The sequence below is a fragment of the Pleuronectes platessa genome, chromosome 6 (genome assembly GCF_947347685.1).
Source record: "Pleuronectes platessa chromosome 6, fPlePla1.1, whole genome shotgun sequence".
NCBI classification, from domain to species: domain Eukaryota; kingdom Metazoa; phylum Chordata; class Actinopteri; order Pleuronectiformes; family Pleuronectidae; genus Pleuronectes; species Pleuronectes platessa.
In genome coordinates this window covers 15,733,809-15,746,722 of record NC_070631.1, presented here as the reverse complement: position 1 = coordinate 15,746,722, position 12,914 = coordinate 15,733,809, and the positions used below count along the sequence as shown (strand labels likewise).

Here is a 12,914-nt window from a genome sequence, read left to right as displayed (position 1 = left end):
GAGCAGCACTGATATCATCTACTCCACCCTCTTGTCAACTGCTTGTGTGAAAGGTCGGTCAGGGTCAGGTAGTCATAAAGTCGGGTGGTCAATTGTAGGGTCAGTTTCAAGTCAGTGAAAGCTTTCTCTGCGTAATCAGTCCATATAACTTTGCTAAATGCTTGTAAGCCCGTGTGCGATTGCGCTGAGGGGCTCCTCGAGGACAGCATAGTTAGGTATAAATGATCTGCAATAAGAATCGATCACAGGAATGACATCACTTATTTCTTTCTAACAGTTTAGGAATCTTTGAATTACTGTTACTCTATTAGGGGAGAGGGATTTGCCCTCTGCTGTGATCATATGCCCCAAAAATGTAACTTTTACTTTTACAAACCTATATTTTTACAAACTTATACTTTAACAAACTTATACTTTAACAAAATTATACTTTAACAAACTGTAGTTGTTCAGGCTTGCCTTATTACCTTATGCATTTAGATAATTTAGTAGAGCTACAGAATAATTTTCACAATATTCTTCAGTTGGAGCACAAATCACAAATCATTATATTGTCAAAATATCATAAATGTGCTCTTCCTGCTGTTATCTCTAAATTAGCTCAAGCTCTCCTTTAGTGCTTGGTTGTAAATGGTCAGTGATTCACAATAGCCTTGACGAAGGCATGTGATTGTATAACTTTCTCTGTCGAACTCAAATGCAAACCAGTATTGGCTGTCTTTATCAATTTAAACACTGAAGAATGCATTTGTCCGATCAACAACAGAGAACCATTTACTATCCTTCAGAACTTACCAAAGTATTGTTTTAAGAATTTGGAACCGACGAAGCGCGTTGTTGTACTCAGCGTTGACAACCTACAAATCTTAGATGAATCGCAAATCCTCAGGTTGTGTTTTATCAAAAATACTCCTCACCGGAAAAAATCGGAGTGTGCACAAGTGAATCCTTGCAAGGAACAATTACACCTGCCCTCAATAGAGAGTTGAAAACGGGTATAATACCATCGATGGCTTTCTGTTTTATTAGATATTGTCAGATCATGGTGTGATAACCACAGGTTCCATGTTTCAATTAAACCCACATCATGATTACCTTGAGCCCTTGAAATGTTGTTTGTATAATCTAAATATGCATGTGCATATTGGGCTTCTTTACGTGTGTCTGGTACCAGTTAAACAACCTTGAAAGTGTGAACAACAGATTTTTTTCAAAAATAGATTTTACCTAACCACAGGATCTGATATTTTTTCCCAAATGTCAGCATTGACACATTTTTGTATCCACGGTCCCAAGTCTTGCCATTCATCATTTTTGTTTTTGACAGCAAGTCATGTGAGTGTGAACCAGGAACTTCAAAAGGAGAGCATCCTCTGAACATCTGTGAAGGAACTGAGAGGGTGACTTCAGAAACAGCACATCTATGTTCATTCCAGAACATGAAACTTAGTGTTAAATTATCTTTCACACAACTTTCTCTAAACCATCTTTTCTCAAAACCTGCATCTCTCCCTTCGTGTTTGAGTGCAGTGTACATCTTTTGGATGTTCTTAGTATGACTGAATGTGCCTTGTCCACTAGATCGATGTGACAATAGATGAACAGAGCTTCCATTCATACTCACTTAACAGTGAATCAGCATTACACTTAATGCACGTGTAAATCTGTAGTGGATCCAGATCAGCCGTTCGGATCACTATGACTCCTAATGGGTTGGAAACTATAAAATATCCAAAAGATACTTTACATCTTTTCCCATCATGTTAATTTGGACAACATGAGGATAGCAAAAAATTAACACTTGAATTTTTCAGTGATGCCTCATATTATATTATATTATAATATCACCTCATATTAAGGGAGTCATGAATTTTCAACCATGGTGCTTCCTGAATCTAACACAGATCTAACAACTCATTCGCTCATCTTGGGATGTGTGTCAAACATATCACTGTTGATGACTGAATGTGTTGCTCCTACAACAACAAGGAATATATTCTCTTTCCCTAGCACTGTGAGTGTGTGCGTTGGCATACGAACATATACATTTCATTAATATTTATCATATGTTCCTATCAGTAGTTTGTGTTTCTTTTCTAAAAAAAAAAAAAAAAAAAAAAAATTTACTTCCCTGATAAGTGTTTGTGTTGGTGTGGTGCATTCACCCTCTTGATGTGTGAAGTGTTCCTCACGGCCTCGTTCTGTGTTCAAAGCTGCTGGTTCCTCCCTCTCCTCCATCCCCGCCTCGGTTCAATCACCTTGTAAAGTTGCTGTTTCTTCTGCAATTTTTTTTTAGTTTTGCCCAATGTCCCTTCTCTCCATAGAGAAAACAAATGTCCCAATCATCATTCCACGTGCCGTCTCCTCTCCTTCCTTGAAATCCTCTTCTTCTGCATCCGCGATGTACCTGTGAACATTGTCAGTGAGGCTTTATGCAGATCAGTGTCTTATTTCTTCTTCTTCTTCGCATGAACTGCATGTGTTTTTATTAAGCTCTTCCTGAGTCCCACTTGATGCCTGTACGTTTTAACAGGCTGGCAACATCAGGTCACTTCAACAATTCGCGATTTGGGCTGGATCCTGTCCCAGTCCATATTGCCTGCTTGTCTGGTGCAAGGTGAAGAGAGGAGTTGCGGGTCTGGAACGTTATTAGCTGGAAAAGGTTGTTGTGGAGCCTGGGCTCCTGGCTGTGGAACATCCGCTTCTGGTGGAGCCTGGTGTTGTTCTGGTTGTCTTCTTGTCGGCGGGGAAGAGTCGAGGTTGGAAACCTGCATTTTGAGACACTGAGACATTTGTGAGGTGTTATCTGTCCCTGCCAGTGTCTGTTTTCTGTCCCTTTGATGCAATTTTCTTTCTAACCACATTCCTTACACGAAAACTCCCCCCAGCTGGAAACCACATTCACTCATCCATACTTGTATCAGACTAAGTACTGTGTCACCATAGTTCCTTCGCATGAAGTTCACAGAAGGATTACTCAGTTCAGTTCTATTACCCAAATCTTATTTTCTCATTTACCTATGTAAAGATTTTTTTTTATTTTAATTTAAGTATTAGTTAGTCTTCATCAATCTCCTAAATGCTATTTTAAGGAGCAAATATAAAACTTAGTAATATAAACATCGTCAAAATAATGTTATACCTCCTATATTATATTCAATAGTAATTTCCTTATAATTACTTGGTTACTGTTAGTTTCTCAATTCATCTCTTCTTTTTTTTTCTTTTTTTTCTTTTTTTAAATACACTTTCAAATATCCTGCCTCACCAATACAAATCATAGTGCCTTAAAGAAGTTCTCTACATAGCGCGCTTTTCGAGACTTGTTTCACACAATGCAAATACAACTCAGTATTATGTCCTCTCTGTGGTCGTGTTATTTAACAAACTCGTTCTTAAAGGTACCTCGTCAGTCTACCTTCCAGGTTTTTTCTAAACCTTGGTTAAAAATTTACAGGGCTTTCACCTGTCTTGAGGATCCCGTTCCTCTTAGACCAACTTCTCCGTAACACTATGCTTTGCTTGGTATATATTACACTTGAAATCTCAGATTCTCACCAGATAGATCGCAGCGCTGAGACGATCCGGGACTCGGGTCTTAGTCCCTGCATCTCACCCGTATGGGGAGGTTAAGGTTGGAAACTATTTTTCCAAGAGGATCAGTCAACCGCTGACCCGAGTCCAGATCCGCCCAGACGTGCGATCCCACTTCTGACACCAAATTGTGATGGAAATCTGGAGATACAAGAGGCTGGAAACAACAAAGTTATCTACGTGTATTTAATAAGGGGCTTTCTGCAGAAAGGATCAACACAGGGAAACCACAAGGGTCTCAGAGTGAGGATGAAGAACAGTCAAAAACACAGATCTTATATAGGAGGATTTAGGGCTGTCCTTCTGAACCAATCCAGGAAGGATACATGGGTGGGGGAAGGAGAGGAATCTAAACATTAGCAGCTGATTCACATGTGTTTCCTTAGGTGATAAGAAGACATCCACTCCTTCCTTTGATGGGTAACAAATGGTCTCAACGTATTTCAACACTAACAGTTCCGACCATAAAACAGCTCAAGTCTTAAACATTTGGTGTATGTAAATACAAGTCATAAAAGTCTCTTACAAGGCTGCAGAAACTTACTATCCAAATACAAAATAGTTTGTTAAGCATATTTAGTTAATTTTTCTACTACAGTACCCGCATCCTAGTGAGTGAATTTGTCAATTAGACATGGTAAAAGGTGCTGCAGCACAATGCCCCCTCAAGATTTGTGGCTGCCCTCTCATACATGCCTGTCTAGACCCGGCCCTGGTTGGAAGTATTAAAGCTTCTAACACCCAGATCACTTGTACTCTTTGCCTGCAGGCTCTGGCCATCGCAATACAGGAAGCCAAGCAGCAGCATCCAGACATGCAGGTGACCAAGGCAGTCGTTGTCAGGGAAACGGAATCGTCCACTGAGGATCGACACGGAGCATCCGAGGTACAGGAGCCATCTTGACTCTTAACAGATACAAAACAGGCCAAGATATAGCCCCACATCCCCCCTCTCTGGTGTGTATGTGCGTGCGTGTGTGTGTGTGTGTGTGTCTGTGTGTGTGTCTGTGTGAGGGAGGATTTATGGTTGACTGTCTCTTCTAATCTGTCCGTAGTTCTGATTCGCTGTGACGAGAGCGCCCCCCTTTGGACCAGAAGCGCCAGTGAAATTGCCACATCCCTCCTGACAGACAACTGCCAGTGGTGCTCAAATGGAGCCTCTTGTACATGTTCAGACACACACACACAAACATAAACACACACATACACACACACACACACACACACAGAAGGCTGAACCTGGACTCCTTTCAAACGCTCCTGTTTGATTTTCATTCACGGTTGAAAATCTTCACCCTTAACAGTTTGCTAAACTTTAATCGCGGTCTTCAATTCCAAACATCCGGAACAGTTAAATACATTATATAAATAAATTCCCCTCAAAGCTCTCAGGACCTCACTTGCTTCAGTCCTCTTCAAAGGTCAAAGGTCTTGAGTGTAGAAGGGGTTTGTTTTTGATAATGTGTGCACTCATTCACACTGTGGAAATATGGAAGTCACCCGTCTCATACGGAGAACATCATCTAGAGAATTAGTAAATATGTCAAACAAATTGCCATGCACACACTTAAGTGTTTCTTACATGTCCGTCCTGCTGTATTTAATAAGGAGAGGTCATCCTGCTGTGTGTGCTGAGAACAAACCTCACTGTGTGTGTCCATGCACTTTGTCACAGACTCTATCACATGCAACTCTGGTTGTGTTGAAGGCATCGAGTGGAGCAGGCTTTAGTGGGAGCAGAAGAAGCTCCATGTATTAGATTTCACTCCTGCTCAGCCAGTCACGTGAACGAAGGAGCGTCCTCCCACCCACCTCACACTGACCGATGGAGACGGATGAGAGACATCATGCTGCGTCCACCGTGTCCCTGGTGTCGGTTCAGGACAAAAAAGCAGAGCTGAGTCTGATCCACAAACTTCCCTCTGTCTGGTTTATTTCACCACGATGTGTGGGTGGCACGGAGGACAACAGACTGCGATGGACGCTTGGTTGGATTTTCTGCATACGGCTCTGCACACTAGGAGTTGTTAATACACATGTAGCTGTTGTATTTATTCCAATGATGGCCATGTAGATTGTGAGTTCCTCCCCCAGCCTTTAGACGTGCTTTCTGAATCCAGCTGGATCTAGTTCCACTTTGGCCATTTTCGTGTAGTAAGTACATAGAGTCAATATCATATCAGTGAAACTACTATTTGAGATAAGACTTGCATGATGGTTTCTTGCATTATTGGATTGTAATTGAATAATATTGATATGAGAAAAAGGATGGAAAAGGACATCCAGGATCATGAAGGAAAATCACACTGATGTGAAGGCCCGAATTATATAAACACAATCTGAAGCCAAATCTTTAAGCTCCGACGTGCAATAGAGGAAATGAAGCTTCCTGACAGGAAATGAGGAGTAGTCATGGGAAAATGTGGGAAAGGTCGAGCACACAATGTGTTCAGGTAGTGTGTCAATCCCCACGTCCAATAATAACACATTTGCTACAGCTTGTTGTCTCAGTTACAACCTTTTTTGTTTAACATTTCAATCTAATATCCAGTCACTGGTGCTGATTAATATATCTTAACATATCTGGTTACTGTTAATTCAATCCCCCATGAAGAATCATAAAGTAACAGCCACTTCCAGTTGAGGTGACTGATGTTTTTCCATTGTTTTTCTTCATCTTTTACGATTCTCTGCTGAATTGGTTCTGTGCATCAGAGGCCGTCCAATACTCTTTCAAGCAAAGTGCAATGTTAGAGATGAACAAAACACACAGTAGGGGCGGCATCTTTGAACTTTACGTTGTGTGTGATTTGGTGCATGAATGTTAGCGGGATGCCATAGATGTGTAGTGTGCCAATTAAGGTAGCAGTGGAATTGAAAAAAACTCTGATTTTGTATGAAATAACTTTATATGACCAATCTGCTTTTACTTTCACAAGTGCCCGAAAATCAAAACGCATACATTTGGCATGAAAAGGTTTGTCCTTTCCTGTCTCCTCTTATTGCAAAAAGCTATGTAATAAATCAACCCTCACAGCAGCAAATCATTGGATTGAGAAACAAAACTCTTAACTTTACAATTAAAGTTTCACATGTGCAGTGTAACTCCTGTCGTGTTTCATATCTTGGTTCAGTCTCCTAAAGTGACGTTATCTCATGGGTGTGGGTGCGGGGAAAAAAAGAATAATGCAGCCGTGCAAACCTTGTACTGTGTATTTGGTGGCGTTTGGTGGATTGTGACGATGTCAAGTAGTAAATGGCCAGGGGTTGTATGTCCACTAGGGGGCACCAGTTACCTAAAGGACGAGAGCTTTTCAACAACGTCGGGCATAACCGACTGAAAATCCCTCTCACTGTCGTTCACCGGAGGCCAAATGTTCCACGTCATCCTTGGGTCAGTCTGGAAGGTCACACTCGCCTCCCTCGGTCCAGAATAAGGGGGCTCAAGGAAATCTGACAAGTGGTGACCTGAATCTGATTAATGACAGACACTTGGCTGAAGTTGAGGCTCTTGGTGCCTGACTGATTGGACGACCTCTGACTGACCCTTAAGCCTCACCCAGTCCTTCCCGTGAAGAGCCGTCCCCCCTCTCATCCACAGCAGCTTCGTCTCCTCTGCTCTTCATTGCTTGGTGCTGTGTCTTTGCTGTACATTATACTTGCATTCCTTCCAAATGAATAAACAGAAGAGAGAAAAAAGATGAGATGAGAGGAAAAACCTCTTTGTTTGATCTCTACCATGTTATCAGTGTTTGTCTTATCATGACTTCTATGTGCATATTTGCCCTATAGGCCTAATTATAGTATAATAGGGCTTAGGGTACTTACACAGTTGAGTGTGTGTGTGTGTGTGTGTGTGTGTGTGTACTTGTATCTCTGAGGATCATTTAGACTATATAGCTTAAGGAGTGAGGTTATTTTCAGTAAGTGGGGACATTTTGCCCGGTCATCACAACTTCAAAGGGCTGTTTCGGGTTAGAAACAGGTTAAAGGTGTGTCATAGAGAGAGAGATCGTGTATGTGTGTGTGTGTGTGTGTGTGTTTACATTACTGTCCGCCACAGGCTGTTGGTTTCAAAAGTGCACACTGGCAGCTTTAGAAGAGGTGCATCAAGTCTTTCTAACCTTGTCACTGAAAATGTTCCTCAGAGGGCGAGTGTGTGTCTGTGTGTTTCTTTGCAGTGTAATGTATCCCTTCATGGTTTGGTAAGAAAATAGTTTAACGAATAAAATGAGATGACTGCAAAATAAAAAATGTGATAAAACAGAGCAAAATTAATGTTTTGTTACCAAGGCTTGTTTGAGTACTAATTCTTCCATGTGGTCAGAGCAGTAGTTGCTGCAAATGCATCTTAGAAGGTTAAAAATAACAACGTCGAACCTGTGGGAGAACAACTTCTATGGAAGAGAAGCTACTGTATATAATCAAATTAGTGTGGTGATATCCAGATGTGGGTCATTGATGTGCTGCTCTATCAAGTTTCTGCTTTTCACATCAGATATTTTTGAGATGTGATTACTAATTGTTAATTCTCACCATCATGCAGACACAGCAGATACTGTGGTATAGAACAAAGTGATACAGTCCTGGGTGGGCGTCCTGAGGACCAAACAAATGATGATTGCACTTAGTGTATAAGTATCTGTTCTCGGAATATTGATCAGGAGCATTCATGAAAGAATAACAGACTTGCTTGTGTGATTTGAAACAGGAGATCGGCAGGGACCACGATAACAATGACCCTAAGAAATATATACATCTACAGCCGAGGAGATTAAAGAAGTGGACATTTTCTTAAGCCACTTATTATGCTTTTTTGATTTGTTTATTATTGATTGTCATCCCATACTCTTCTCCCACTCTTACTGTTATTTTCGCCATTTTACAATATTATATTCATTTATTTATTTTTGTCTCTCATTGTTTTTAAATAATTTCTAATTGTTTTAACAGTTTATTTATTTATATATATATATTTATATATATTTTTTTCTTATGTCTGTTTTATTGTCATGTTGTCAATCATATGTGAAGCATTTTGAACTGCACTCACCTGCATGAAAGGTGCTTTATAAATAAAGTTTGCTTGATTGACTGATATTACCTCTTTCAAGGAAGTTATGTCTGTTAGCACGATAACATTAAAACTAACGGACGGATTAACATTAAACTTAGTGCTGGGATGTTGGATGGATCAGGAGAGGACCCGTTAAACTTGGTGCGGATCCAAGTTGCGTTCAGAACCTCAGGGACCAGCGCACTCACGAGGTCTGCTTAAAAAAACAGTTTTAAACTGTAACTAAAATGTTGACCACTTGGAGGCAGCAGATCTTTTTTAGCTTTATAAGGCAAATATGGAAAAGAATTGCATTTACTTGAGAAAAATAATTAACAAAATAGTCAAGGATCTCACTTTCATGAAAGCAAAGATGTCCCGTCTGTTCATTTCATCTGGTTTTATTTTGGTTTGTGTTTGAGACATTTGGAGATGGTATCTTACCTCTTGTAAACATACAGCACTGATAGAGGCTGCTTATGCTTTTGGCTGCTATGCACTAACAACTGTAGCTTCCGTGCCAGATTTTGAGTTAGGATTTTTATTGTTTTTAATGTAATTAATTCAGAAAAAACAGGGCTGCTTTTTCTGAATTAACCAGATTATTTTCTGGAAAAAAAAAAAATTATATTAATCTGCTCAGTTTTTCTGAATTAATGACTTAATTATCACATTAAGAAAAGCAGAGCAGGTTGTTTCTTCAGGGGAATGCAATATGCCTGCGTCGGCAAATTTATCAGCAAATGTTGCTTATTTCCACATCCAGCAGTTATGTGGTAATCTAAGCTTTCATTTGGAATCGCTATTCTGGCAACCTGATAAACGTAATGACAATATTTACTCTCTATTTAGCTCTCTAGCTCTTTGTTGCCCAGCGAGCCAACACCGCCAAGGAGGTTGTGTTTTCGTCTGCCACAGATTGTTTGTGTCACGGATCTGAGATGAAGTCTACTTTGATTTTGGTTGGACACTTTTTGATGAAGGACTCTTTGCTTACTGCTTGTGTTTGGTTGTTTTTCCGCTGAGTTCTTGAGTCCCAGAGTTTCCTGTTTTATTTTGAAGTTCTGATCTAGCCTCATGTGTTTCTGCTATTTTTACTTCCTGCGTGTTTCCCTCTAGTTTTGATTGTTGCCTTGACTTGTTTCACCTGTTTGTCATCATCTGTGTATATCATCACATCAGTTTGTATTTAAGTCCTCACTTCTGTCTTTGTCGAGTCGTCTGCTTAGTCTCTGCATCACAAGTTCCTTATCCTGCCTTGTTTCTTCTGTTTGCCTGTTTGTTTCCTTCCGGGCCTTCCCCTTATTCTGTGTTTCAGTTTTTTCTTTTTTTAATTGGACCTGCTTTCTGCAACGCTCCTGCATTTGGGTCCACCTGAATTGTGACAGTTTGTTAGTGTGTCTGATAGTTAACAGGATTACGCAAAAACAACTGAATGCAGTACCATGTGGGATGTCATACAGGTCATGAAATAACCCGATCAATTTAGGGGCAGATCAATTTTCACGATAATATTGTGAGATTGGGTGTTTCTTTAAATTGTTCTGAGAATAATGTGTGGATCTTGATTTAAAAAAAAAAATATATATATATATCAGGCATGTTTAGAGGACTGATATTTATGAGTTAGTGCAGTTTGGTGAAGATCCAAACAGAAATCCAGATCGACATAATGTAAATGTGGTTTCATGAGGCTGTTGTTGGGCTTCGATGGAGATATGAGCTCTCTGAATGACCTTCTAGTTTTAATGTGTGACACAGGTGTCAAGTTAAAGGAAATTAATAAGTTTGATCTATATTTAATAAAGAAATCCTTACCTTAATGTCAACTCAAGAGCTTTTCCACAGCATCTGCTAAGGTGGTGCATAAGTGCTCTGCTTCAAACTGCATGGCCTGATGAGGAGGCAGCGCTTAGCTTTGAAACACACAACCCTTCATCCTGCACTGACATCAAAGCAGGAAATGCAGAAAATGGCATTATGTTTATTAAAAGCAGGTTGATCCTTTCAGACGTCCTAAGCAAACATAGCTACGTACACTGACTGATCTCATGCCGAACAGCAGCTGACAGTAAAATCCCCATCCCTACTTTGAAATGAGCTGGGTTACAAAAGTCAGTATCACTGTATTACAGGGCTCATCATGAAAGACATGGGGGAAAGGCATGTTGTATCTGAGCCCAAAACGCCCAAAGATATGATCTACCAAGTAAGAAAAGAGGAAAAAACTCGATAGCGTACGATAAGGTCAGTTTTCATAAATTAAAGTAGGTATGAACAACACAATGCGGAGAAAAGCAGAGGAGGAAAATAAATACATCTCTTGAATAATAACAGCATGGATAATAATCATAAGACTTAAGGCTCATTTGGGACCTGAGGATTTCATACATACAGTGTACAACAATGTGGCGCACACACTGCTCAGCGTGCCTCTGTCACACACTTAATCAAGGGCGATGAGCGAGGAGGGTAAGACACCGATGGATCAACACAAGTCTGCTGTTTACGATGGAAGCCATACAGGGGGCGCACAAGTTGCATTTCTTCAACAAAGATACAACAGGTGGAACTGAACCGTGTCAGCTCGGTTACCTCTGGTCCCAGTCAGTGTCATGGTAACTCTGAGGATCCGACGTGACGCGGTAAAACGTAAACGGTATGAAGAAAACCCAGGCAGCGTTACAAAGATCCCAAATACCGGTTTGTCAATAAGCAATTAGGCTTAGCTCCCGGTTTTGTTTTGTTTTTGTGGGGCTTTTTTTGTGTGTGTTTTAGTTTTTTTGGCAGGGATTAGTAACCCTTGGTTTTTCTTCTGAGACAGTCCATGGAACTTTTTCCCAAACACAGTCCGGAGAGTGGAGGAAAATGACTTAATCCATGTTTTTGTCTTAAGTCGAGCTTGAATATATTTTTCGCTCATCGAAGAATGAGTTGTGTAAGTGCTTTGTGTCTCCTTCATCCCCACATAAAATACAATCCCATCATCCGAGAAAAGTCCAGTGCTACATACATAAATCCTTTCAACAAAACCTGCACAGTCCAACAAAGAAAACCTGTACACATCCTATTGTGCATCGCACAACTCCGAGCCTCCAAGGTGAAAACCATATGAGAATATCAATCGCATAGAAAGCAGCAGAGAAGGGAAAAAATCTAAGAGACTGCAGTCTTATTTCCGCGTCCTTTCAGTTCCATAAATGCAACTTCTGAAAGAACCAGTTTCTTTCAGCGACTCCTTCAGAAAGGTGGAGGAAAAAGACTCTTCCTCACAAAGAGATTTCTGTAGAAAGAAGACACAGTAGGGAAGGGGAGAGCGCAGCTGGAGATACCGCTGCCAGCCTCTTCTTGTCTCTGACCCGCTGTTTCTCCTCTTAATAAGCAGCTGTGGTGCCTGGTTCCTGCAGATGTTTGTCATAGCATGGCCGTGGCTGTGAGGATTAGGGCCGCAAGGTTAACCAAGGGAAATGCAGCGGCCTCGGGGGCTGCACCAGTGGCTACGGGGCCTGAAACACACAAAGAAATCAAAGTCAAAATTTGTCTTGTCTTCTGAAAGACTCCTGTTACCAGGAAATGTAGGAAAAAAATGGTTTCACATGAATCAACACAAGTTTATCAAAATCCATTGTGTGCAAAGTTGTAAGTGCAGCACTGCGTCAATAGATGGCACTAGCACATCACGCCCAGTTATGGGAGGAATAGACTTTTACCAGTGAGTCGGCAACATCCATACTTTGTTTAAAAGAAAAAAACTCCACTTTTCAACAACCTGCCACAAGCAATATTATTTGCATGTCTGAGCCTATGTATCTGTTTGATGATATATATATTACTGTCTGTGGATAAGAGACTGTATTTTAAGTGCAAGAGATAAAAGAGATGAATGGCTTATTTGAAGACTCATTGTTTTGCATCGACATTTAAAGGAAAAAATACCTCATAAATATGAGAGATACCGATTTATCTACAGACCGAAGCCTCAGAGGTTCACAATCAATCAATCTGAATGTATTTGTATAGACGATATTCACAAATCACAATTTCACTCAAATTAATTGAGGAGTTATTGTCAGTAATGTTAGAGTATGTGAGAAGGCGTAATGTACATCAAGCATTCCTGTTGTAATCATAATACTAGGCAGCTGCACTCCAACAATGTTCCAGTCCTGCACTGGGATTTCTCAGAAATTGTCCTTGATAGGACAGAAAGATTAGGACTTAGCACGAGCTCAGCTGAATTCATCTTTTCTCAAAGACGTTATGT

General features: G+C 40.4%; 2 protein-coding genes across 2 annotated transcripts in view; one reads left to right on the top strand and one right to left on the bottom strand.

Moving 5' to 3' along the window:
• Positions 1-4,498, top strand: part of si:dkey-178k16.1 (band 4.1-like protein 1) — a 31,345-nt gene extending 26,847 nt beyond the window's left edge. The window contains exon 22 of the mRNA XM_053424186.1: positions 4,364-4,498. Within this exon, the coding sequence (XP_053280161.1) occupies positions 4,364-4,498 (135 nt within the window). The remainder of the gene's footprint in view (positions 1-4,363) is intronic.
• A 6,312-nt stretch (positions 4,499-10,810) lies between these two features.
• cntn3a.1 (contactin 3a, tandem duplicate 1) overlaps positions 10,811-12,914 on the bottom strand; it is a 65,366-nt gene continuing 63,262 nt past the window's right edge. Inside the window, exon 22 of the mRNA XM_053425082.1 lies at positions 10,811-12,156. Coding sequence (XP_053281057.1) covers positions 12,065-12,156 — 92 coding nt within the window. The 3' untranslated portion in view covers positions 10,811-12,064. The remainder of the gene's footprint in view (positions 12,157-12,914) is intronic.